We start from the raw sequence: 25,936 nt of genomic DNA on the forward strand, positions 1-25,936 counted from the left end.
ATGTAAGGTCTAAGCTGCAGAATTTGTGGACACAACATCTAGTCTAATTTCTGAAATTAATTGTCCTTCCCACTTCCCTTATGTGTTGTTTTTTATGACCAAACCAGATTAAGAGCTTTGGAGACTTTAAAAGTTTGCACAATTTCTTGCTGGATTTTGGATGGTCTTATTGCTTCACTGTGGACTTGAGATTTATTTGGGTTGGACTAGCATTTTTTTTAGATTTTGATAAAAACTTACTGGTGGAAAAAAAATATGAATTCAAAAAGCAAGTGTATTTATGTAAATTTCAGTATTTACAGTACTGAACTATAACAAAAAAACTAGACAATTTGATGTCTAGGCTGAAACAAAAGTGATTCCACATTTACAGTTCATCGATTACCTGTATACATGCAAAACATACACTTGTTTCAGTAATTGCAATTCCCTGCTTCATTTTATAGAACTTGTCACTCTACATTGATGGCTTTGACTCTGGAGGTTTTGGTTCTGAATCGATCCCTTCATCCCTCCGGGAGCAAAGATCAAGAACTCAGCCAAACCAAGGGAATGTGAGAGAGGTCCCCTGTACACAGTTCTCTCAGTGAGCATCAGCCCAAATGAATGTGGCACCTAGGTTCATGGCCTTTGGTCACCCAGTAGCATATCTTTCTGGAGCCTGATTTTTATATTTCTATTTGTTTGAAATATGTTGGTACTGCTCCTCTGCTAAACAGCTACCAGAAGCAGCTTACATATAATCAGTTTTAAAAGGTAGTCCCTGCTGCCTTTACAATCTAAAAACACACAGCACACAAGAAAAAGGGAATGGGGAGAAGAAGGGAAGAACAGCAGGTCCGATGGAGTGGCCCTGTTTCCTCCTCCCTGTCCCCTCTCCTCTCCCAGAGATCATCCTGCTGGAATGGCTGCAGATGGTGACAGTTGAGGAAGGAGGAGCCTTCATGCAGGAGGTCTTTCAACAGGGCAGGTGGAATGGCATAATTTCCTTGTCTTCTCAGCTTAGCCAATTTAAATGGTGCAAAGTAAGAAGGCTGGCAAGAACAGCATTGTAGTTGAAGTCTACATAACAGGCAGGGAGGTTTACATTTGAAGTCCCCCCAGAAATAATTGGTCCTCCTCATGGGTAGAAAATTACTTTGAGCTGAAAAGGGCAAAACACCCTGAAATGCACATGCCACATTCATTAGACTTTACCAAATAGAGTGAACTCTGAATCCAGATAAAATTTGGGGAGCCAATCGTAGGTGTTTTTGTGTTACCCCTTGACAAGAAGTGTTGGCTCATTGTGCCAAGATGGACATCCAAATGGGCATTAGAAAGGAAAACCTAGAAATCGACATCCTGTGTTTACCTGTGAGTTTTTGCTCTTCAAGAGAGGGTAGGATGCTAGCATAGGAGAAAGGCCCCACCTCTAGGGTTGGCAAGTCAGTCTCCCGTGATTGGATCAGCAGGAGGAGCCTCAGCCCCTAATTTCCACACACTACAGTGAAGTAACTAGTAAGTAAAAATATGTCCAAAACCAGACTTAACTGCTGCAGCCTGAAGAAAATTAGGCTCACAACTAATATCCTTTGAAGTGGCCTGGGGCACAGGAGAGAGAAGTGAGAGAATGACCAGATGAGAAAGAGCAAAGAGGGGAGAGGGAAGAAGGCATTCCTTGGAGCTCAGTATTTTTCTTTCCTGGGACCCAAAGAAGTGATCTTCCCTCCAAAAGAGAAGCATGTAGAAGGCAGGCTGAGCAGCACTCCTTCCTTTGAGAACAAAAGTCCACAGGTAAACCCATTTCTCCCTTTGAAGGGAAGATGGCAAACAGTGTTGGGGACCTCAAAAAGTAGTACATCCCAGGACTGTGCTAGTGTGCCAACTCCCAGAATATCTCCCTGCCCTCAGGTGCAGGACCTTTTGTGTAATGCATCCAAAGGCTGTCTTTGAAGAAGAAAAGGAAGTCTCTTTCATAATGCCTGGTAAAAAGGGAAAAAAGGCAAATGAAGTAATGGCTCTACAGACCTCTTCCAGTGTGGGCTTCCCTCAGAGATCCCCCAGTCCAAGAAAATAACAGCATGCCCTTCTGGTATCTGTATTACAGAAAGTAAGTGCAGCCATGTTGATGCTTTGGCCCAGAATTAGTTCTTCGTAGAGACAAAGACCTTTAGAGATTTAGAGCTTCAGTGCCCAGCAAACATAAGTGATCCACTTTATGCTGGATATGGACAGAAGCATGGGATAATAAACTCGAGTGTCCTGAGGAAAGGAGAACTGGTTTTGGATAAGAACAACAGGTACACATGAAGCACCTCTTTGTCCTGGTAGAAAAAATAATTCCTTTTCCAAAAGAAGCACTCTAGATAACTGTCTGCCTATATTCAAGTGGCTGCTACTAGGATCAGTACTAGGAAGATTCACCCATTTTTTAAAAGTCTGGTCAAGCTTGTAGAACTATTTGAAGCTTCCATGTAGGGTTCTGACCTATTAGTAGTGGGACAATAATGAAGAAGAGAAGCTTCTTTAGAATCTGAAGATCTGTGGTGGCAATTTGAATATGCTTGCAAACTAGTCTCTGTACATTGTTGCTGTTGCTTCTATTAATAATAATTATTTATTAATTTCTATGCTGCCCGATATCTCATCATCATGTGGTTTACAACAACACATAAATGACAATATAAAGTTTAGGTAACAATAATAACTTTGTAAGATTTCACTACAAAAATTAAAAACTGAATTTTAAAACACGTTTAAACAATTACAATGGACCTGTTAAAACAAGTTTGCACCTGTTAAAACAATGGACCCGTTAAACAGCTAATATGATACCCCAATATACCATTTAGAACTGTTAGACTATGGCAGAGTAAGACAGACTGTCCAGAAGAAAAAAAAGTGTTTCTGCTAAAGCTGCTGAGAATGTTCCTTTTAACACTTGTCTACTGGAGACACTTGTGTAGGCTGCTCTGCATTACTGATGGGGCCCACGGACTGAATTCTGAGAAGCAGCGTTCTTCCACCACCATCACCTTGCCTACGTGACGAGTTTAACCTTCCCCTTTCTCTTCGCAGCTTATTTGGCAGACCCAGAATTAATCATGATGTGTCCTGATTCTTCTCTGTAGGAACTTCCATACTTCTGCTATGTCAGCTCAGCAGCTCCTGACTTTCTGGCCTCTTCTTCACCCTGGTGAATATCCTGTTCTTTTCTCCTTTAGAACTTTCACCTCATTGATTACCATCTGGCTGCATTTATCATAGTGATGCTAGCACGGAGACTGGTATGGGCCCTCATCTCAGAGGTAATATTTTCGTGGTTATCTCGTCCAAATTAATCCAGTTTCTAAACAGCTTTTACATGGAGATAGTACTTTTGTTGCAGTATATGAAAATAACCATGCCCTCAGATGTGCCCTCAGTGTTGATGAAGTTAAGATTATTGCTGCCAGACCAGCCATGAAAAGCTACAGTAGGGAGGTAGAATTTGTTAGGGATAAGCAGCTGTAACTGACAGACCAAAACAGCACTAGTTACAGAACCCTCAAGTTCCCTGCGGTTAAGCAGCACAACAGGAATTTACCAAGAAGTTGTAGGGTTTACAGAGCAGGAAGTAGAGTGGAATGCATTGACAGGGTATTTCAGACTAGATGGCTGGGGAGGCCCCTTCTGACTCGCTCTGTTTCTATGTTTCTATGGTTCCTCTGGGTGCCAGTTCAAAAGTTAACTATGTACAGGATCTTTTAAAGTTGTGTGTGATACCGCTAATCAAGCCACTCTGTCTGGACTACAACCGTAATTGAAAAGAGTTTCCATTGCAGTTTGGGGTTATATAGTACCCACTGACATGTACCTAACAAGATTTTGGGTTGGAAAATTAGGAGCACTGTCCTTCCAAGATGTTGCTTTTTATAAGCATGTATAAGTGTACATATCTATAGTTTGGGCACTGAAATGGGACTGGTATAAATTGGACTGTTCTAATCCTTCTGAAGAAACTTGCTGCTGCTGCTTTCTCTTCCCAAACATGGCAGCAGAGATTACCATTAAGCTCCCAGTTCAGCAATGAGCATGAGCATTAGCACCATGCATCTAGCATCGTAACTTGGGATTTATGGAAACTACCTTTTTCATGTGGCTCTGAACTGCTGCATATATTCATGGCAGCATTAGGAGAGGGGTTACTAATGTTTTGGACTACAACTCTCATCAACTGTAGCCAATATAGCTCTGGTGAGGATTGATGGGAAATGTAGGCCAAAACTTCTGGAGGACTACAAGTTGCCTGCCCTAGCTACCACATGAGTTTGGGAAAGGGAAGTTTTGGGGGCCCAGAACCTACAAAACAGATGAGTTTCAGATTGGGCCCAGAATTTGGAGGGCTCGATATGAAGTGATAAATGGATCCTAGAGTACAAACACCTGGCATTACACTTAAATACAACAAATCTGGGGCATAATTGTTCACTGCTTAACAAAAGAACCATATCAATTGCTTATTGGATGTAGCGTTGCACTGTTTTTTAGACTTACAGCCCATTCAACTATAGTGGTGACTTATTCCTTGCAGAACAGAATCAAATGAAGCTTGACACATCTCACTCGGATGCCATTTTTCTCAGTCTCTTCCTTGTCTGTGAGAGCTCACAAAGACATTTTTTAAAAAAGGGAAAATGGTTTTGAATTTCCATAATAAAACACCAATACACCAATATAAAGGGCATCATAAATTCCTGTGGAAGTACTTGCTAAGTAATTTTTTAATGGATGCCAGTCTAAGACTTTTTTATTTAAAACTTATTTTAACTGTTAATTATTTATTAACTAGGGTTTTTTTTTTAATTAGCCAAGAATGCACTGGGGGGTGTTATTTATTGTATAATTTAGTACTTATTTATTTTATTACTTCTGTATTTATTTATGTGTTGTGAGCCTCCCTGAGGCTTTGTTGCGATGGGGCGGCATAGAAATGTTTTAAATAAATCAAGCAAGCAAGCAAGCAAGCAGGACAGGCAAGCAGTGACTCTGGGGCCACATGGAACCCTTTGCCTTATTTCAAAACCCAATGCTTGCAGTCAGTACAGACCACTGGAAAAACATTCTGCCCTTTATCTGGCAGCTGATTGCATGGGAAGCAAGAAGGACATGGAAAGGAGGTAGCAGAGAGTGGCAGGAAGGGAAAAGGAATGGCTCATCCATTTAGGTTCTGGTCTTCCCCACTGCTGGTTTTGAACCCTCTCACTCCCAGTATGTAACCCCTGATAGATTGTCTAAGAGGAAATGCAGCCTTTGAAGAAGAAATATGTTGCCCATCCATGCTGTAGGTATTCATTACTCATTTGCTAGCTCAGCCAAAAATGGAATAAAAATAGCTTCCCCTTGCATGTGAAACTAGGTCAAACTGTTCCTTGCTTGAATATCTTAGGAAATATTGTACGAAACAGGAATAATGACTGGAGCTGATAATACTCTGGATTTGAATTTGCAGGCCTTGCAGATGGGTACTATGTCAGTGATTCACTATATGGCACTGATTCTGGCACGCCTGGTGCTGCTCACCCTTTGTGGATGGGTGCTCTGCTGGACTTTGGTCAACCTCTTCCATAGCCATTCTGTCCTCAATCTTCTCTTTCTTGGGTACCCGTGAGTATCATTTCTCTTTATCTTGAATGTAACAGAGAAGGGCCAAAGACATAGCAAAGGGAAACCCAGTTCATCAACACATTTTGAGCAAAGGATGCCCTAGCTTTAAAGTTACTGCAGGTCTTTGGGGAAGATTAGCTAGAAAAGAAAGACGTGTGTCCATTTTTCTTGATGTATGTGTTATACACCAGAATTTTCATCATATAAGACCCAGACCATCAATACCCAGTCCAGCAACTTGATATAAGAATAGGTATAAAGATGGATTACAGAAGGGAAAAGAACAGCAGCCATCTGGGAGGCTAGGCAAATTCCAGCACTCTGTTTGAAGCCCCGAAACTACCAAGTTTTCTTTGAATTCACCCTCATTAAACAGGCATTGCCATAGAACTAGCGTAATGTGAACAATGAGCGTGGAAGAAGATTATTGACCTTGGATTAGGAAATACAAATCACTTGGCCAGGACACTCTTGATAGATGTCCATGGATGAGATGGCTACAAGCTCACCCTGGTATTTCTCCCTTCTCTGTAGGTTTGGTGTCTATGTCCCACTGTGCTGCTTCCATCAAGACAGCAGGACACAGCCAATTCCAACAGACTGCAGCTACTTGGTTCAGGATCAGCTAGTGGATACTGGTGCCTCAGGGGTTGCCTGCCTGGTCAAACCCAAAGACTTCCTCTCTCTCCTGAGAGAGTCTTTGAGAGAACAGTTCAACAACCCCATATCTATTCCCACACACAGCTGTCCCTTGTCCCCAGACCTCATTCGTAATGAGGTGGAGTGCCTGAAAGCAGATTTCAACCGCCGAATCAAGGAGGTTTTGTTCAATTCCCTCTTCAGTGCCTACTATGTGGCATTCCTGCCACTGTGCTTTGTGAAGGTAGCTGTTCTTTGATTCCTTCGCTGCTAAATGTTGCTGCTGCCACCTTCTCCCCAATCTTTTCTGTGGATTGTCAGCCCTGTGGATTTCTGGCTAATTCCCCTTGTCTCTGTCACCCCTTGGGCAGCCTGGATGGCAGAGCATAGCTGCATTGAGAGTACACTAGTATTGCTCCTGTTGGTGGATAGGTATTGCTGCACATGGCGTGCCCCTGTGGGTCCCCCCACTCCTTTCTTTGTCACATCTACTAACACTGTTTTCTTTCTCGGAAAACTTGAACACAAATATATTTTTGTTCTATAAAAGGGCACTTGGTGCCAACTTAAATTCTAATTTGACAGAACCTGGGGCAACAGTGCAACCGCTGTAGATGAATGAAGCAGACATGCTGTGTAGTGCAGTAGCCCATGCCGAGGAGGATCTGGGCATCCCGTCTTACTGGGAGAGCTGCTAAGATGTGTAGCTGTAGAGCACCCCAGCGCTCTGGAGCACTGCTGTTAACTCCCTCTCTGGTTTCTTGCAGAGCACCCAGTACTACGACATGCGTTGGTCCTGCGAACACCTCATCATGGTGTGGATCAATGCTTTTGTCATGCTGACCACACAGCTGCTTCCTCCCAAGTATTGTGACTTGCTACACAGATCAGCTGCCCACTTGGGCAAGTGGCAGAAGCTGGAACATGGTTCATACAGTAATGCCCCCCAGCACATGTGAGTGTGAGCTCGGAGTGTATCTGTTGTTGCTGTTTGTTTGTTTTTTGGGTCAGAGGTTGCATATGAAACTAATTTAGATGCTCTTCATACTTAGGTTTTTGGGACTCAAGACTCTTCGATCCGTATTAGTGTGCATTAGTGATTTCATTTGTATTCTATTTCTCTACTATTGGAAGAATTTAATTTTGCTGGATTTGTCTGGCACTTATCTTCACAAAGTCTTACTGGCAGCATTTACTCCTTACTGTGAAAGGAGGACAATGATTTGCTGCTGAGGATAGGTCTACATTCTTCATTGAAATAACTTAACAGACCAATCTTTTGTACATATTTTCAAAGTACCATTTTTTTTCATACCAGTTTTACGTGGGCTGGTGCCTATCCTTTTCTAGTAATATGGGGTAGCTGAGCAGATCAGTGGAAACTGGCCCGCCTAGAAACTCTGAGATATAAGCAGCCAAGCTCCCAGGGAGTGAGTGATCATAGCAAGCAAACACAGTTAACAGGAGTTTGACAGAGCAGGTCCCAAACTCCTCCCCAGCAAGTGTTTCCCCCTTTGTTTTCTTCCTTGTAACACACTCCCATTTACAGGCATGTCTGTGTTGTTAACTACAAGTCATCCTGTGCAACAGTGAGCAAGAGGCTTAAAGTCAACCATGTAGTGCCAGTGATACCAAGGCTTGCAAGAACAAGAAAAGAGGAGTAGACAAGGAAAGAATGGTACTGCAGGAGAAGGTCTGTCTATGGCATTGGTGCTGATGTGAGATACTGGGATTCCAGGACCGTGGGCTACACTTCATGGCTGATGGATTGCTGGCAAGGAATTGGTTGCACTTCACAAGTGATGGAAAGAATGTGTTTAGCCACAGCATGAAGAAGTTTAGCAGGAGGGTTTGAAACTGAATCAACAGGAGGGAGAAGTACACCTGGGAGTACCAATGGTCAAAGGCTTATGCACCACAACAGAGAGAGCAGCCCTAATTAGTATCCAATGATAGCCTTCCAAAAAGTAGGAAGAAAGCTAGAGTATAAAGCACGTGGTCTTCAATATATATTAATGCCTGGAGTATGGGAAACGAACAGCATGAACTTGAACTCTTAATACAGAAGGGTGAATACAACCTGACAGGTATAACTGAAACTTGGTGGGATGACTACCATTACTGGAATTCAAAAATTGAAGAATGTAACCTCTTCAAGAACAGAATGATATGTTAAAGATACTTATCTCTGCACAGAAATAGAGGAGGATGAGCTTAGTAGCTTCATCAAGAGCATCTGGATTAAGATACATGGAGCAAGAAATAAAAGGAACACAGTGATTGAAGTGTATTACAGACCACTGAGGCAAGTAGAAGACGAGGATGAAAAGCAGATTTCCAGTGTTGCAAAGAGGCATGATATCATCATTATGGGGGACTTTAATTGTCCTGATATTTGTTAGAAGAAATTTTTCCATGTATGGTCCTTCCAAAATATTCCTGATTTGTGTTACTGATAACTTTTTCCAACAGAAAGCAAAAGAAGGATCTAGAGGAATGGCTACCCTTGCTTAACCAAAAGGAAGACCTAGTGGAAAAGTGGCAGCTACAGGAAAGTGGCCATGCCATACTCGAATTCTTCATTCTAAAGGAAGCAGAAGCCAAATATAGTGAGATGTGTACCCTAGATTTTTGGAAAGTGCATTCTAATAAATTTGAAACAATGATAAGCAAAGTCCCATGCCAAGTGATTCTAATGAGAAAAGGAGTCCATGATGTGTGGAAATTTAAAAAAGGGAAACTCTCTCTAAATTCTCTATCGGAATTGTTTGTAACAAGGAAAACAGGTAGAAGACAACCGAGGATGCTCATGTGGCTTCACAAAAAGCTTTAACATGATCTGAAAACAAAAAGGGCATGCGCTGGAAGATTAAGAAAGACCAAGCTACCAATGAATACCAGCAGCATGGAAATACAAGGATGGTGTCCCGAGGGCTAACGCCAGGAATGGCCTGAGGTTAGTGAGGTTTGCTAAAAGCCACAAAAAAATCCTTCTTCCAATATGTCCCCAGTTTAAAGCAAAGGAAAGAAATGTGGGTTCAGCTACTCCATATGAATGGCATAATGGAAATCGATGACAAAGAAAAGGCAGAGGAAGTTATATGACCTTCCTTATGAAGGAGAAGTACAAGTTGAAGGAGCAGGATGGCAGCTCACAATTGATGCCAAGGATCAATTAATTAGGTTGAAAGAGTTCAAATCTCCAGGAGGTGATGGAAATCCACCCTGGAGTCACAAGGAACTGGCAGAAGAACTCTCAGAACCACTATTATCTCTGGGAAATCATGGAGGACGAGGAAATACCAGATGACTGGAGACAGGCTGATTCTGTCCCCATCTTTAAGAAAGGAAAAAGAAGAACCTGGGGACTACAGACAAGTCCATCTGACATCAATCGCTGGGAAAATTCTGGAGCAGATTATAAAGCAGTCAGTTTGCAAACAACTTGAAAAATGCAGTGATTACTTGAAGCCAGCATAGATTTCTCAAGAACAATTCCTGCCAGATTAATCTAATTTCATATTTTGATTGGGTAACCTCCCTGATAAAACTGTGAAAATGCTGCAGACTTAATCTATCTTGACTTCAGCAAAGCTTTGAACATAGTGCCCCACGACCTGCAAACTACCTTGGCAAATCTGATTCCAATTCTGTAGCCAGCTCTGGATCCAACTATCAGGTGGATCCACAGTTGGCTACAGAATTGGACTCAGAGTACTTTTAATGGCACCTTCCCAGAGTGGAGAGAGGTAACAAACATGGTACTGTAGGGTCCAGTCCTGAGCCCGGTACTGTTCAACATGTTTATTAATGATTTGGACAAACAGGTGCAAAGAATGCTGATCTAACTTGCAAATGACACATAATTGAGTGGGATATCTAATACCGTGGAAGGATAGACAGAAAATTCAAAGTGAACTTGACAGGCTGGAATGTTGGGCTGAAACCAACAGAATGAAATTCAACAGGGACAAATACCAGGTTCTGCACCTAGGAAAAGAAAACCAAATGAACGTTACAAGATGGGAGATAGCAGGGTTAACAACATTGCAATTGAGAAGGGCCCTGGAATTGTAGATCACAAGCCACCAATGCGATGTGGCTGCAAAAAAGGCAAATGCTCTACTGGGCTGCATTGGGAAGCTTGGAAGTAAGGCTTCCAAGGCACAAAAAGCACTGGTTTCTCTCTTTTCGGCACTAGTTAGACCCCATATTGAGTGTTGTGTCAAGTTTTGAGATCCACAGTTTAAGAAAGATGCAAGCAGATTGGAAAGAGTTCAGAGGAGGGCAACAAGGATGATCAGGGAACTAGAATCAAACTCAGTGAGGAGAGATCAAAAGAACTGGGCATGTTTAGCCTCGAGAGGACTGAGGGAAGATATGATAGCACTTTTCAAATATTTGAAAGGCTGTCACACTGAGGAGGGCCTGAATCTCTTCTCAGTCATTCTAGAATGCAAAACATAGAATCATGGGCTTACGTTATGGGAAGTCAAATTCCAGGTAGACATCAGGACAAATTTCCTGATTCTCAAAACAGTACAGCAGTGGGACCAGTGGCCTAGGGAGGTTACAGGCTCTCTCGCAGTAGAGGCAGTTGGACAGCCAACTGTTAGAAATGCTTTAACTTGGGGCCACACATCAAGCAGCATAGAAGACTCAATAACTTTTATAGGCCCTTCATGTTTCTGTGGCTTATTTCTGAATAGCCATACATAGGCTTGAGCAGTTGGTTGCTGACCTTGGACCTCATTTCTGCTCAAAATCAGGCACAGTCCTTTGCTCCTTTCCTCCAACTTGAAGCCGGAGGGAACATGGTTCCCATAGTTGCAGTGGGCATTGAAGAGACTTGGAAGCCTGCATATCAACTGCAGGACCCTGCATAAGCCGGAAGCTTTAGTAACACCCATAGGAGTGGATAGTAATAGTTCTGAACAAATTTTGGAGACTGTCAGTGTGGGATGGTATTTATTAGATTATTCCTACCTTTCTGGATACAAATCCTTTCAAGGAAGTTTACAAGTGACACAGCATTCCATTGAAAAAATGCCCACACACAGTATCAGCATAACATACAAGCTGCTGGGAGATGGCTCTGAGGAAAGAGATGGCTGCTCTTTCTGCGCATGCTCGTAGTATAGGAGCAGGCATTTGCCAGTGGCTTGCTGGCTTGCTTCCTTCCCCTCCCCGATACCCTTCCAGTGGGCTTGCTGGTGGCCTTGCCAGCTGGAGCAAGCCCTGGTTTCTCTTTTGCCTGCCTCTGTTTTAAGTCATTTTTAGCTTGGAATAGTAAAAACGTGGTCATATAGGCAGGTTGCCTTAAAAGAGAGGCTAATACCAATTAGTTTTACTTTAGGCTAATTAACACTTCAATTTTAAACATGCTTACCAGAAGCAAGCTCTACTTCAGCAAATTGATAACAGTGGCTTCTAGGTGCAAAAAATAATGAATAGTAGCTTGATTAATGCTTAAGTGGTTAAAAATTATAACACTCCCTGGTGAATAGATTGTCACCTAATTAAGCAGATTATCTAGCAATGTTTGGAAAGTTATCAGTAGTTCCACTGAGAGTAATAATGGATCCATACTGGAATCAAATAAGTCACATAGCAATATGCTTATGAATGGAGTGTCATTATTTGAAGAGTGATGGAACAGGCACTCAGCCTGCGGGATCTCCTATCCATAGTTCACCATTCCTTAATTACCAGCTTACAGGTGAAATGTACCAAGATTTGGAAAGAATCATCTTCATCCTCTGTAGAAGTTTCTGTTGAGCCTTTCCTCCCTGTTAACTTTATACTGACAAGTTTGAAGAAGCACAGAGGAGTGCTTATCCATGGCCATGAAGTAAATTGCTTCTGAATTCCAGCGGAAGATAACCACCAACTATTTACTAAGGATCCATAGCTAGTTAAATCCTTCAGTGTATCAAAGTGAAAGCACCTGAGAGTAATGTATGTTCAGTTTTCGCCTTATGCCATCAGAATCTTTCTTTTCCACAGACAGAAAGCCTTTGCCCCAAAATAAGATTTTGTGTGTCTTCCCTGTCCTAGAGGAGATCAACCCTAACTGCTCTTTAAAAGGCCAGATCCTGAAGATGAAACTCAAATACTTTGGCCACGTAATGAGAAGGAAGGACTCCCTGGAGAAGAGCCTAATGCTGGAAACAATTGACGGCAAATGAAGAAGGGGACAGCAGAGGATGAGGTGGCTAGATGGAGTCACTGAAGCAGTTGGTGTGTGCTTAGGTGGACTCCGGGGGATGGTGGAAGACAGGAAGGCCTGGAGGAGCGTTGTCCATGGGGTCGCGATGGGTCGGACACGACTTTGATACTAGCAACAACTTGTGCACTACAAACACTTTTTCTCTCTCTCAGATTATGCTGGTCTTTGACTGTATAAACTGACTGACTACCACTGGCCTTTTTAAAAACTACCAAACTCTATTTAATTCAGGGTTTACAACTCCATTGAAGCTGCTGTCACCTCATCTACTACTGCCAGAATCTTTAAAAATTCCTAGATTTGCATGTGAGACATGCACTTAAGCAAGTATTTTTTAAAATGTGAAATATTCCTCTAGCTTGACTCTCTACTTCCTGAAAATGCTTACCAAAAACGTTTTCTTACTCTGCAGCTGGTCAGAGAACACAATATGGCCACAGGGAGTACTAGTGCGGCATAGTCGATGCCTGTACAAAGCAGTTGGGCCTTATAATGTAGCGGTGCCTTCAGATGTTTCTCATGCCCGCTTTTATGTAAGTATGTGAATGGGGGATCCGGGGATTCAGCATTTCTTCACTAGGGCAAATTTTTGAGCTCAAGCACGATATTACAGTTCTCTTGTTCCAATTTCATCCTCAGAAAAAATAAACTTTCAGTGCACACCATACTAAACTCTTTCTGGCACTCCACTATATGCCTCCACTGTTGTTTATGCAGAGCTACCAGAATTCAGAGATGCTTCAGCTAATAAGCACATAACAGGGGATCTCTTTGTTCTAGGCATGTTTTGGGTGAAAATTTTAAGCTGTCTCTGTTCATGGAGTTGGATACAGCAGACTAGAGGTCAAGAATTGAGTCTCTACATAAAAGCACAGTCTGAGTGTATTTGAATCTCCCTACACAGATTTGTGTATATATTCTAACTGTTTAAAAATCCTCTAACCTGTCACATATTAATTAATCCCTGGGCCTAGTGACATTGCAGATAGTAATTCTGAATATTCACACCAAGACCGCAGTTCATCATGTGTGAGCCTGGCAAGGGTAGTTGTTGCCATGGTTAACAAACCCGGACTCGCGGGTTGTTTTTAAGGTTGTGGGTGGTTTGCCACTCTGGCCCAAGGATTTAGCTGAGGACAGCTGGCAAAATGCGCAGGTGGCACTTTTCACGACTGTCAACCATTTCTCCCAGGTTCCTGACAATGCTCCCTTGAGCATCCACAGGAGCACAGCAAGAAGCTGCCAGGACCTGCAGCATGCCCCCTTTCCATTTGGGGCCTAGGGAGATGATGCACAGCAGAAAGAGCAGCCATCTGGTCTCACTTCCTCACAAGGAAGCGAGGCCAAGTGGCTCGCCATCACCACCAGTGCAGGAGCAGGAAGGAAAAACCCTGCGGAGAAAAGCAAGGAAGACAGCTTGGCTCCTGTCTGCCATGTTTCTCTGCCTAGTGGGGAGAAGAGAAAATGGTCCGAAGCGTCTCCTGTTGCCTGGGAGGGTCACAGCTCTTTGGACTTGCTAGGGTTGAAGCCCTAGACTTCTCACAGTGCAATCATATGCATGTTTCCTCATGTTTCCAGACGGCTTTTATTATGCAGTTGCCCTGCTTCATTCACAGATAGGGTGGGAGCCCAGATTACTTTTTGCCTCCCACTTTTTCCCACCATTTCTTCCACCTTTGGTATCAAAGAAAATCCATTTAGAAGGGAAACATGAAATAGCTGTACAATGCCTTTTACTTAGCACTAGGCAGCCTTTGTCTGGAAGCTGCCTTAATCCTTGGAATATATGTATAGCATTGTAGTCACAGTCATGTAATTTTTTTTCGGGTTACAGTTTGGTAGCCAAGTGCTATTTTATTTGACTATGTTTGAACATTTGTTTCCATGAAAAGCTTCCAAAGCATTGTTGCAGTTGTTTGGTCTTGGCTGTTTCTTCCCTTGCTCCAAAGGGAAGTTTTATGAAACAGTCCATGGCTTGTTTACCATTTAAGCACTGTTTTTGTTCTCCTTCAGTTCCTCTTTCACCGTCCATTGCGGCTCCTTAACCTGCTGATTCTTATAGAAGGCAGTGTTGTCTGCTATCAGCTGTACTCCCTGCTTCGCTCGGAAAAGTGGAACCACACACTCTCGATGGCGCTGATACTCTTCTGCAACTACTATGTTTTATTTAAACTCCTACGGGACCGGATGGTATTGGGCAAAGCGTACTCTTATCCTCTCAACAGCTATGGGTTAAAAGCCCATTAATCAATCAATCTGAGGAAGGGAATGATATTTTCATACAGTTCTATTTTTTCCTTGCAACTGTTTATAAATATTTAAATAAGTATTTTATATTTTGTATACTACTGTTTTTTGTGGGGTAGGGAAGGGCCAAGTGGCAATTAAATGTCGCTTTATAAAAAAGGTGTTATTTTATATCAAGCCCATATGTATATACTGTATATCAACATATAACTATGTGCAGTGAGAGCATTGTATGTGTGGTCACTTCATCTGCTTTGCACACACAAGCGTAGCATACAGTGCTTCCTGGCTTTACATGAGGATCTGCTCATGCATGAGATCTCTAGGAATGTGGCCATGCCTCAGAACAAGGGAATGAGGGGTATTCAGCATCATGTTTTGCGATAGGCAAGATCACTTCATTTTGCACTGTGGCTGCTGCAATCCTAAACAAGCTGCACTGTTCGGTCTGTACAAGATCCATGGGTGGAAAAGCACTGAAGGGATAGGGCTGAACGAGTTTAGCCTATTTGGCATGTGTTCTGTGGATTGTCAGACAAATTTCCCCCCTTCAAATAAGTATGCAGAAACATCTGCTGTGATTTATGTAATTTTCAGTGGTATGAAATAAGTTGCATATTTAGTTCAGTGTGCAGTTAATGAGCACAATGTACAGCAATTTGCATGTGGCTGCAGAATTTTTTTAAGCATTCCATGGAATCTGCATAATACAGAAGATGCTGGTCTGCCACAGAATCTGTGGGTTGAATTCATAGAAATTCAAAGTCATCTGAATCAGTTTCAGATTTCTCTGGCATCTCATGGGACACCATGGGAGCACTCTGGGCAGCTCTCACCTTCTCCCCTGCCCCACACTCTTGTCACTTGCTCACAAGCAATCCCATTTTCCCAGCAGGAGTATGGGGAGGTAATCTGGAGTAGGGAGAAGGGACATATTTGGCAGGGCTTCCTCCCAGGTAGATGTAGTCAAACATGTCGCCCCCTCCTACAAGTTTTTACTGGAATCCAAACTCTGAATGAGACCCACAGTTGCATTATGGCAGAACTAGTCCTTCCACCTCTGAAAACAAGAGGCAAAGCAACGCGTGGCAATCTTTGGTGTTTTCCCAGATATATTTTTAAGCCAGACTTTTGTTACATCTCATTTAGAACATTATATGGCTCTGTCATATAAGGAATGTGAATTACAGGTACATAATTTCAACTGCTGGATCTGGATCAGGTAACTTAGTGATATTGCCTGTTAACAGAAATAGGAGAGATGCTGCTTCATACATATCTTGTATTGTCAGATTTTATGGACAGACATTTGGCACACTGGCAACAGGTACAATGACTCTCAAAAGTAAACTCACTTTTCACTTTCACACAAGACTTTACAGTTTTGCTGAACTAGCTGGAAGAGAGGGGCAGCGGTAAGTGCTATTACTGGCTGCAAAAAGGTATGCTAGATTAGGCATATGCCAAAAGTGAATTTTCTTTTAAATTAGTATCAGCACTTGAAGTAGGATCCCCTACCTTCCCTACTTCTATGCAAGATAATTAAAAGCTGACAATATTCAAGGGTAGCTTATGTCATCTCTGCTGAGTGAAAGAGAGAAATGGGAAGCAGAAAAAACAACTTCTGGGTTATGTACAAGTCTCTGCAGAATTTGGCTCTTCCTAAGAGTCAGCATCTCCTGTGGGTATAGATTCACTGTATGAGCAATGCAAGATCTGAACCCACAACCAAAATATGAGTTGTTACCCCTTCCTTATTATGTCATTATTCCACACACACACACACACACACACACACACACACACATATAGATAGAGAGAGAGAGAGAGAGAGAGAGAGAGAATTATCAGGCATAGTTTTATGGCGATCCACTTGTGGGGAGGGAGCATGCCATGCCATTATCAGAAAAAGCCAGCCAGGCCTTAGGCTGTAAGAACAACCATTTGGTTCAGTCTTGATTTAGTTTAGAATCCCACAGCTAGCTGCATTACCCAAGAATGTCATAATAAATGAGTGGTTTTGCTGTTATGTTACGAAGTTGCTCCAGCTTCAGGCCAATCCGGAAGAGTAGAGCTTCATCCCACCACTTTGCCATGATCTGAAAGTGATACAGCAGGATACAGTGTGAGAAGGAATGCTGAGAGAAGTAACTAAGATATATATGGGAGTGGCGGGAGGTAGAGGAGCAGATCATACCCAGTTCATATGTGCCACAGCTTGCCCAACTGCTGAAAAGAAGGGCTTTTAACAAGACACTGCAGTGAAATGAAAGCAAATTACAGGAGAACTGGTCAACCTTGGGGTCAAGTGAAGTTTTGGTTGATTAGAGCAGTGCTGACCAAAAGTTCTGTAACGTTACAGAGCAGTACCATTTTAGAAACCCCACCTATCTGTGCTATGAATGCACAATACGGGCACTTCACTTACCTCCCATGAAAAGCCACACCCTTTCAAGAAGGGCCTGTATCACACACGAAGCTAAACACAAGAGAATACTGCTGAACATGGTATAGTCAGCAAGTTTGCCTTGGCAGTCTTTCTATGATCTCCCACGGCTGCCATTCCATTCCACACAGAAGTATGCGGTAAAGATACAGGATAGCTGTGGACCTGTAATCAGTACTGCTGCTGCCTGTGTTAACAGCATAGCATAGCACAGCCTGGCTGACTGACCTATCCCATACTTAGTTCTGTTCTTGAACCACAACCAGCCATATTCTTTGAAAGGAAACTGGAGAAAGACATTCTCACTGAGTTTCAGTAGGGTCTTGCAGCAAGGTAAAATGGGAGCAGAGAGCACCTCCCTCTCATGAGAAAGCACACCAGCTCCTGACATGTCAAGACAGGTAGTGTCTCACGTGTGAGAGGGGTATCAAGCAAGCGAGGCAGCCAGACAGGGTTGCAAGGCAAGCAGAGGAATTAGTCTGGAAGGGAGCAACACTTCACTGGTCTTGTTCACAACAACTCTGCAAACTGCATGCAGGGGATCATGGGAAAAGAACAAAGCTGCAGTCCACTGGGGGTCACAGTTACCTGAAGGCTAATGGGAAGCCCTGAAACAGTGTATCCAACTGGTACCACTAGTGCTGGAATGCCTGTCAGGTTGGCCAGCTGCATGTATCTGCAAGGATCAAGTGAAGATGAGGAAGAATTGTTCAGGTTACTGACTGCCAGGAAACCTCTAGAGAAGAAACAATGATCTCGGGTGGTTTTAATTGCAGCATTACAGCCAACATCAAGCATGAGACATCCGAGAGACAAGCAGTAAATGAAATTACTGGTGCAGAAAGATTATTCCAGCCTTAACAGTACAACTAGACCAAAGATCTGTCATGACTCAGCAGCCACAGCCTACTTGAGCAGATTCAACTTTGGAAGCAAGAGCTGCCCTAGACCAGTGCCCTTCACATGTTTTGGACTGCACCTCCCATAATCCATCCCCATTGTCTATTAGCTAAAGAAATACCAGCTGAATTTAGGAGAACTTCCATCCAGCACCATTTTGCCCTCCCTACAAGTTTGTTCTCTGTTCCTCATCTCCCTCTCCTATAGGTGTCCCTCTGCATCTAACAGCACACAATCTTGTTTTTACCTTATGGTCCGAATAGTTGTCTGAACGTCACTACATCCAGTCAGGAGATCAGAGCCCTGAATTTTTGGAGCACAACAAGCAGTTCCTGTTCCAAAAGGAAAAATGGAATTGTTTAAAAAGTCACTTGCTTTTCTACTAACCTGGGTGATGGGCTGAGTTTTCAGCTTGTAAAGTACTGAGTACTTTTCTGCAGAATTGCAGCATTGGCCGAAAGGGGACTTCCAATACACCATTTCCCAACCATGTGCAAAGGAAAGTTCAAATCAAGCCACTACGATGAGTTTCAGGGCTCAAACGCCAGGTATGCTCTCTCTTCCAGGTCTCAGAATAATGCGGCGTTTCATCTTGTCAACACTGACATCCATTGAGTTTCTCCAGCTGCACCACAATAGCTTTCAGGATACAATCCTGAATAAACTTTCCTTGTACAAAGTTATATATTTGATTCTTAAACTGCCCCATCACAAGCATAAAGCTACTTGTATGTACTTTCACACAAGCAGACCTCACAAATGATTAGCTAGGTTCTCATTAACCAAGAACATGCAACTTCTTTGGAAAGTTGTACTCCTTGAACATAAAATGTCACCTGTAGACACAAAAATAAAATTTACATGCATAAGTCAAGTTCTGAGGTGTCGGTTATCTTCCAAGTGTTAAAAGGTAGCTTCATCCTCTAGTTTCCAGGAAGTTCATTACAGAAAGGATTGAGGCTACAACACAACACTTCATTAAAACATAGCCCCTGCAAAATCTTCTCAATCTTATTACTGCAACTTGCACACAGGCAAGGAAACAAATTCTCAAGTTAAATTCTCTAAAACAATCTACAAGTTATCACAAACATTTTAAAATGAGTTCACATCAGATACCTGGAGTGAGGAGGCAGTTCACATTTGCAAACATCTCCTGCAAGAAGGCTATGGTGCGGCTCCGCTGTCGATTTGCCTGCAAATACAAGGGGAGAACTAAGCCAATCAACAAGGAAGGTGCCGTCCCGTAAACAGATTACAGTAAAGCTTGGAAAGTGGAGGTAAATATACACGTGATGCATCACAAGTCACCTCAGCCAAATGCAAACCACTTTCTGAGCTGTCTAGGAAAGGAAGGAAAAGCCTAAATATTGAGAAAATGTATTCTGCTTGGAACATAAAGAGAACAGTCCAAAAGTCAACAGGAACAAAGGAGCAATCCAAACATAGACAGATGTTACCTATGCTATTAAAATGCTTCCAGTTCTAGTATTCACATATTTTAAAGGGCTTCTGAAAATTTATTTCAATTTCAACTTCATAATTTAGTAACTGGAATTATGATTTATCATTTAATTACTTCCTGAAAGGGGAACTCTAGTAAATTTAAAGATCACAGCCTACTGCTTGATCCTGACTTCATAAACCATAATTCAAAATAGGGATTGAAAACTTCCAGCCAGCAGGCTGAATTCTGCCTACCAGGCCTCCCTGTCTAACCCACAAAAGTCTCCAACTAGGCCTTTTTCCAAAGGGCTCCTGAAAAGATGAGGCTTCCATACATGTTCCTCAATGGTAACAGTGGCTCAGTGTGTGATGGATGGACTTTTGCATATGCCTGGTGCATTCATACAAGATGTTACATGTGTTTTAACACATTACACTAAACTAAAACACACACACAACCCCAGTTGACTGAAAACCTGGATAATGCAAAGCCATTTAACTGAAAGGAAGGCTGGAAAAATGAAAACCCATCTCCGTGGGGCTTTTTGTCTTTTTTAAAAAGAAGCCCACTAATAACAAAAAAATGCATGCCTCTGCTTTTCAAAAGTTTGCATATTCTCTCTCCATCTCTTATCTGCAAGGAAGAACTTACTCCCCTATCCCCTGCAACCTGCTTTTTACCTTGATGTAATCCAGAGCTGAGAACTGAGAAGCAATTGCAAGATTTAAACGAGTGTCCAAATTCTGGGGAAAAAAAATATCAGGGTAAGTTTCAATTGTAGAATCAAAAGCAACACAGAATCACTGAGAAGTTGCACATGTAAAACATCTGATAGCTACATAGCAGACTCTAAGGTACTGAAATTAGATCACTCAACCTCCAACCTTTAGACAAAGCAAAAAGCTAAAAGACATCAGCAAAATCGTGCAAAGGAAAAATGTGTTTCCCCACCCCCTTATTATTTTCTTCCTCTCCAGTCTTCTGTATGCTTGTTTTCAGCAGGCATTGATCTCAGATCTGAAAACTGTTTAATAATACCAAGAAATAGAAAAATAATGAGAAGATAAAAGCTGCCTTTTTTAAAGAAGTATTCTGTTCTACTGGCATCCTTGCACAGGTGTACCAGAAACAAGTAGAACATAGAAACAGAAACAGAGCAAGTCAGAAGGCGTCTCCCAGACCATCTAGTCTGACCCCCAGCTTCAGCCAGCTCTGCTCATGTCATGCCTACCATTTGCATGTCCTGCCTATCCTTGAACACCCTCACCGATGGGGCTTTGACCACCCATTCCATACCCTCAGTGTCCTAGCTGTCAGGAAGTACTTCCTGGCATCCAAACTGAACCTTGCTTCCCTGAGCTTTGCTCCATTGAAATGTGTCCTGCCCTCCTCTGCAGGGGAAAACAAGTCTCTACCCACCTCTGCATGGAGCCCCCTCATGTGCCAATATGTCACTAACGGATCTCCACAGAGTATCCTCTTCTCCTGACTGAAAAGACCCAGTTGCCTCAGTCTTGCCTCACACCGCTTTCCCTGCAATCTGCCCACCAATCCTTGTGGCCCTACACTGCACTGATTCCAACCTGGCTATATCCTTCCTGTAATGTGGAGCCCAGAACTGAACACAATACTCCAGTTGTGGATGCACCAGCGTCATATAGAGTGGCAGTAATACCTCTTTCAATCTAGATGTCATGGTTCTGGCTAGGCATCCAAGGGTGGTCTTTGCCCTCTTGACCACTGCCTCACACTACTGACTCATGTTCAGCCTGCAGTCAACCAGCACCCTAAAATCCCTTTCACAAGGGCTGCTCTCCAGCCACTTGTCCCCTAACCTGTACTTATGACACCCATTCCTATGCCCCAAGCGCAAGACTTTGCACTTATCCACATTGAACTCCATCCTGTTGTCTCCTGCCCACTTCCATAGTCTGTCCAGAACTTTCTGGTTCCAGAGTACCTGCTCCTCAGTTGTGGCCACTGCCAAAAAGAAGAACCAAGAAACTACAGACCAGTCAGTCTGACATCAATCACTGGGAAAATTCTCACGGAAATTATAAAGCAGTCTGGAAACACTTTGAAACAATGCAGTAAATACTTGGAAGTCAAAAAGGCTTTCTCAAGAACAATTCCTGCCAGACTAATCTGATTTCATTTTGTGATTGGGTAACTTCCCTGGTGGACTGTGGAAGTGCTGCAGACATAATCTATTTTAACATCAGTAAAGCTTTTGACAAAGTGCCCCATAATCTGCAAACTAGGCAAAAGTGGGCTAGATGGAACAACTGCTGGATGGATCCATAGTTGGCTACGGACTCGGACTCAAAGAGTGCTCATCAACAGCACCTTCTCAGACTGGGGAGAGGTAACAAGTGGGGTACTGCAGGGTTCATTCTTAGGCCCAATGCTCTTCAATGTTTTCGATCATCCCAGATTGCAGGACACAGAATAACATGATCAAACCTCAGTCTGGCTAAGTATCAGGAAAAATTTGCTGACTGTTATTGCAGTACAACAGTGGGGACCAGTGACCTAGGAAGGTTGTGGGCTCTCCAACACAAGAGGCATTTAAGATGCAGCTGGACCTGAGAGGGATGGTTTAACTTGGAGTCTTGAATGAGCAGGGAGTTGGACCCAATAGTCCTCTGGCCACCTCCAGCAATACTATTTTCAACTATTCTATGATTCCACATTAAGTCCAAAGTTGTTTTCTTCTTCCATGCCAGGCAGGTGTCCTGGCACCGAACAGCAGTACTTATAACCCCAAATGAACAACCACACTGTAAATAATTCCAACTAGACATCACTTATTGGAGACCTCCCAAAAGCAGCACCTGAGCAGGCAGAGACCTGCAACTTACAGTGATTATTTATTTATTATTTATTTAGAAAGCTTCTATGCCGCCCCATTCACCGAAGCGTCAGGGAGGCTCACAACAACAAATAAATAATAACAATATAAAAACAATATAATTGGAGACGTCCTGGCCAAAGATGTAAAATAAATAAATAATATTAGCAATTAAAATAACGTTTAAATAAAAAGGTCTTCGACTGGTGCCGAAAAACAAATAAAGACGGCGCCAGGCGGACCTCTCTGGGGAGCGCATTCCATAGATCGGGCGCCACCACAGAGAAAGCCCTCCTCCGAGTACTTACCCTCCTAATATCCTTCACGGAGGGTTCCCGGAGAAGGGCCTCTCCCGCTGATCTCAAGGGGCGGGCGGGCATATATGGACGTAAGCGCTCCTTTAGGTAACCAGGACCCAAGCTGTTAAGGGCTTCATAGGTCATCACCAACACCCTGAATTGGGCCCAGACTTCAATGGGGAGCCAGTGAAGCTGATGGAGAACTGGAGTCATGTGAACATAACGTCCAGTCCCCGTCAGCAGCCTGGCGGCTCTATTTTGAACCAATTGAAGCATCCGGACTGACTTCAAGGGGAGCCCCACGTAGAGCGCGTTACAGAAGTGAAGTCGGGAAGTCACCAACGCGTTTGTCACTGTCGCCAGGCAGTCGTTCTCCAGGTAGGGACGCAGCTGATGGACCAGCCGAAGCTGAAAGAAAGCGCTCCTCACCACCGCTGCCACCTGAGCTTCCAGTGAAAGCTCTGGGTCGAGGAGCACTCGCAAGCTGAGGACCTTGTCCCTAAGAGGGAGTGCAACCCCATTCAGGACTAGGTCAAGGTCCCCTTCCCCGAAGCCCGATCCACCAACCAACAGGACCTCCGTCTTGTCTGGATTGAGCTTCAGTTTACTGGCCCTCATCCAGCCCATTACAGCCACTGCCTCACCTGGATTGGTGGAAAATAAGAGGTAGAGCTGGGTATCATCAGCGTACTGATGATTCCGCAGCCCACACCTCCTAATGAACTCTCCCAGCGGTTTCATGTAGATGTTAAATAGCAAAGGGGACAAAATGGATCCCTGCGGCCGGCAAGATGGCAGCGCCCTCCTCAGCTGCGACGGTGGCCCCGGTATGGACCGGCGGTGGCCGCAGGAGCGGCATCAGCTGGCCCCCAGGCCCGGCGGCGTGCCTCAGGTCTTCTGTCAGCATGGGCCTTGGTGGCGGCGGCGGCGGCAGCAGCAGCAGTGCGGCAGGTGTTCCAGGGAGGGAGGGGGCTCCGATCCAGCTCCTGCCCCCTCCTGGTTAGAAGTGGGAGATGTCTAGTGCCCAACTAGCTTGCATATGTCCAGATAGAAAGGGATGACCTCTGGTTCCACTGCTCCCCCTCTTCAGAACTTCCCCTCCTTTGCCTCCAAATGGCTCTGAAACTTCGGGCTCTGCTTGCTTCTCACACTAGGCATGTTTGCTCATCTGGCTGCCATTAAGTGGTCTGGGCAGAATTCAGACTTGTCAGATCTACTTTGCTTTCACTAGAATCACATGATCCAGAGCCAAACAGAAGACATGCACTTAGAGTACAAGGACAGGGTGCCTTAGCACATTCTGAGATGGCTGGGTTTCAGTATTAGAACTGAACTGAGCACCCAGTCCTTCCCCACAAGAGCAGTCCTAGTTACCTGAGTTCCAGCATTTTGTCGTTGCTTTTACTGAGGAGTTCTGACAAGGGTAGGCAACTTCAGATGTTTGGGAAGGCAACCATATCCAAATGATTGCTATGATCATGTGAAAACACATAGCTGGACAACTCCTTTATCCAGCACAGTCAATCATAAGAGATTGATGCTGGAACTGCTGGCCAGTGCTCTGGCATTTTGAGCCCAGCCCTGTGAGATGGAGTGAGCTTCTATCGCTACCCACCTAGCAGTTTGAAAGCATACCATCTGTGAGTAGACAAATAGGGACCCCTATTCTCCGGTGGGAAAAAAGCTGGTTACGTTCACATGGAAGCAAGGACCAGCGCTGGATCTGCTTGAACATATTTGGTGAAAGATTGGCAGAGGAAAGCCCCAGAGGAGCGGACTTCTTCAAAAGCGATGCTGGCCAGCCTGTGTTAAGCTAGATCGCCCTCCAGTGGTGCACCAGTACAAGAAAAGACTAGCAACTGTTGCCCACCAAAACATTTACCATGTGTAAAAACATTGTCGACTCCCTGGCCATGTATTCCATACACTAAATAAATAAAGAGGAGCTGTAGTCCAAACCGTTTTGAAAGTACCAGATTGCCTATCTATCCCTGAATTCAGAGTTGGAACCCATTGCTGATATAACCGACCACAGATCGACCACTAGATCCTAGTCTATTTTCTGCTGACCTCTGAGGGGATGACCTCTGGTTCCACAGATGGTTCTAGATAAGGCCATCTGAAAAAAAAATCCCCTTCCGCCCAACCCACATTAACAAAATGGGGAGTGGGGGAACAGAAAGACTCGGACAGGTCCCTGAAGCCAAGGTAAAGGCAACTTAGTGCAGTCCGTGCACCACAAAAGCAAGTGTTTCTAAATTGTGGAGGGGGATCTTCTGGAACACAAAACATGCATTCTTAGGCTGGTCGGTGCAGACCTGCTTGCAAGCAATGAGAGACATGAATGATGGCCAAGATACTTTAACCACCAGAGGGACTTTGCATGGCGCCTGCAACCAGCTGCACAACCACTGAGTTGTACAGGGAGTTCTAAAAGCGAAGTTCTAAAAGTGAAGCAACAAATTTCATACAGCCTATTTGTGCAAAATGCAAATTAATGCAATGAGGTGGCTAATAATGTAGCCCATGAGCTCATCCACTACTTACCATTTGTTGAAAATGATTGTTGAAGTCTGGCTGCAGGAAATCTCTCATTTCACTGAGGATGCAGATAACGTGGGCCACTCTCACCTCCTCCATCTCTGGCAGGGACAGATCAACCACGGAGGCACCAAAGCCTTTGAGGAACTCCACAGCTGCATAATGCATGGCCACAGGCAGGGAATGAAAAAAAAATGAGAGGTTTAATTGTCTAATCAACTTTTTCAATATTGTTCTGCAAACCTGAGGAGTCAGGTTTCCACACATGCATATAGAAAGGATCTTAGCTATGACATTTCCAAAAGGCAGTAATAAAAGCCAGTTTTCAGAAAGTGTTTGTCCCATTGACCTTAAGCGATCACCATGATCATGTGAAAACATGTAGGGATTCTCCATGCGACACCTGCATAAGCCCACCCAACCCATCCCAAGCCATGCCGAGACCGATCCAAGGATTGTGCCCAAGCTGCGGTTCATGAAAACAGGCATCAAGAATCAATTTGCTGCAAACATGTAGACATACTAGCACAATTTTGTTTGCATATACAGGGAAGCATCTGATGTCGTAGAGCATGCCACTCTACATGGCTTCCACGGAAAGGTCCTCCTAATTTTGTGCCTTGTTTTTATATGAAATGCAGCCATGGGTCAATGGTACTACAAGGAGGAGATGTCTAACCTTTTCTCTAGCATCATGTGCTTGATCAGA

General features: G+C 43.6%; 2 protein-coding genes across 8 annotated transcripts in view; one reads left to right on the plus strand and one right to left on the minus strand.

The window, feature by feature from the left end:
* TMEM39A (transmembrane protein 39A) overlaps positions 1-14,971 on the plus strand; it is a 38,515-nt gene extending 23,544 nt beyond the window's left edge. For 5 of the 7 annotated variants that reach the window (XM_044452391.1, XM_044452389.1, XM_044452387.1 and 2 more), the window contains 6 exons: positions 3,207-3,290; positions 5,474-5,628; positions 6,163-6,511; positions 7,035-7,222; positions 12,909-13,029; positions 14,510-14,971. In XM_044452391.1, coding sequence (XP_044308326.1) covers positions 3,207-3,290; positions 5,474-5,628; positions 6,163-6,511; positions 7,035-7,222; positions 12,909-13,029; positions 14,510-14,743 — 1,131 coding nt within the window. In that variant the 3' untranslated portion in view covers positions 14,744-14,971. Of the gene's footprint in view, positions 1-3,113; positions 3,291-5,473; positions 5,629-6,162; positions 6,512-7,034; positions 7,223-7,816; positions 8,945-12,908; positions 13,030-14,509 lie in introns of those variants that run through there. The other 2 variants (XM_044452394.1, XM_044452393.1) reach the window with 2 other exon arrangements.
* An 866-nt stretch (positions 14,972-15,837) lies between these two features.
* Positions 15,838-25,936, minus strand: part of LOC123034767 (fatty acid amide hydrolase-like) — a 36,598-nt gene continuing 26,499 nt past the window's right edge. Inside the window, exons 15-20 of the mRNA XM_044452386.1 lie at positions 25,234-25,382; positions 20,217-20,279; positions 19,209-19,284; positions 18,337-18,421; positions 17,778-17,865; positions 15,838-16,842 (exon numbers count right to left, since the gene is read on the minus strand). Coding sequence (XP_044308321.1) covers positions 16,732-16,842; positions 17,778-17,865; positions 18,337-18,421; positions 19,209-19,284; positions 20,217-20,279; positions 25,234-25,382 — 572 coding nt within the window. The 3' untranslated portion in view covers positions 15,838-16,731. The remainder of the gene's footprint in view (positions 16,843-17,777; positions 17,866-18,336; positions 18,422-19,208; positions 19,285-20,216; positions 20,280-25,233; positions 25,383-25,936) is intronic.

Source organism: Varanus komodoensis, unplaced genomic scaffold (genome assembly GCF_004798865.1).
Source record: "Varanus komodoensis strain SLA01 unplaced genomic scaffold, ASM479886v1 scaffold72, whole genome shotgun sequence".
In the NCBI taxonomy this organism is placed as follows: Eukaryota; Metazoa; Chordata; class Lepidosauria; order Squamata; family Varanidae; genus Varanus; species Varanus komodoensis.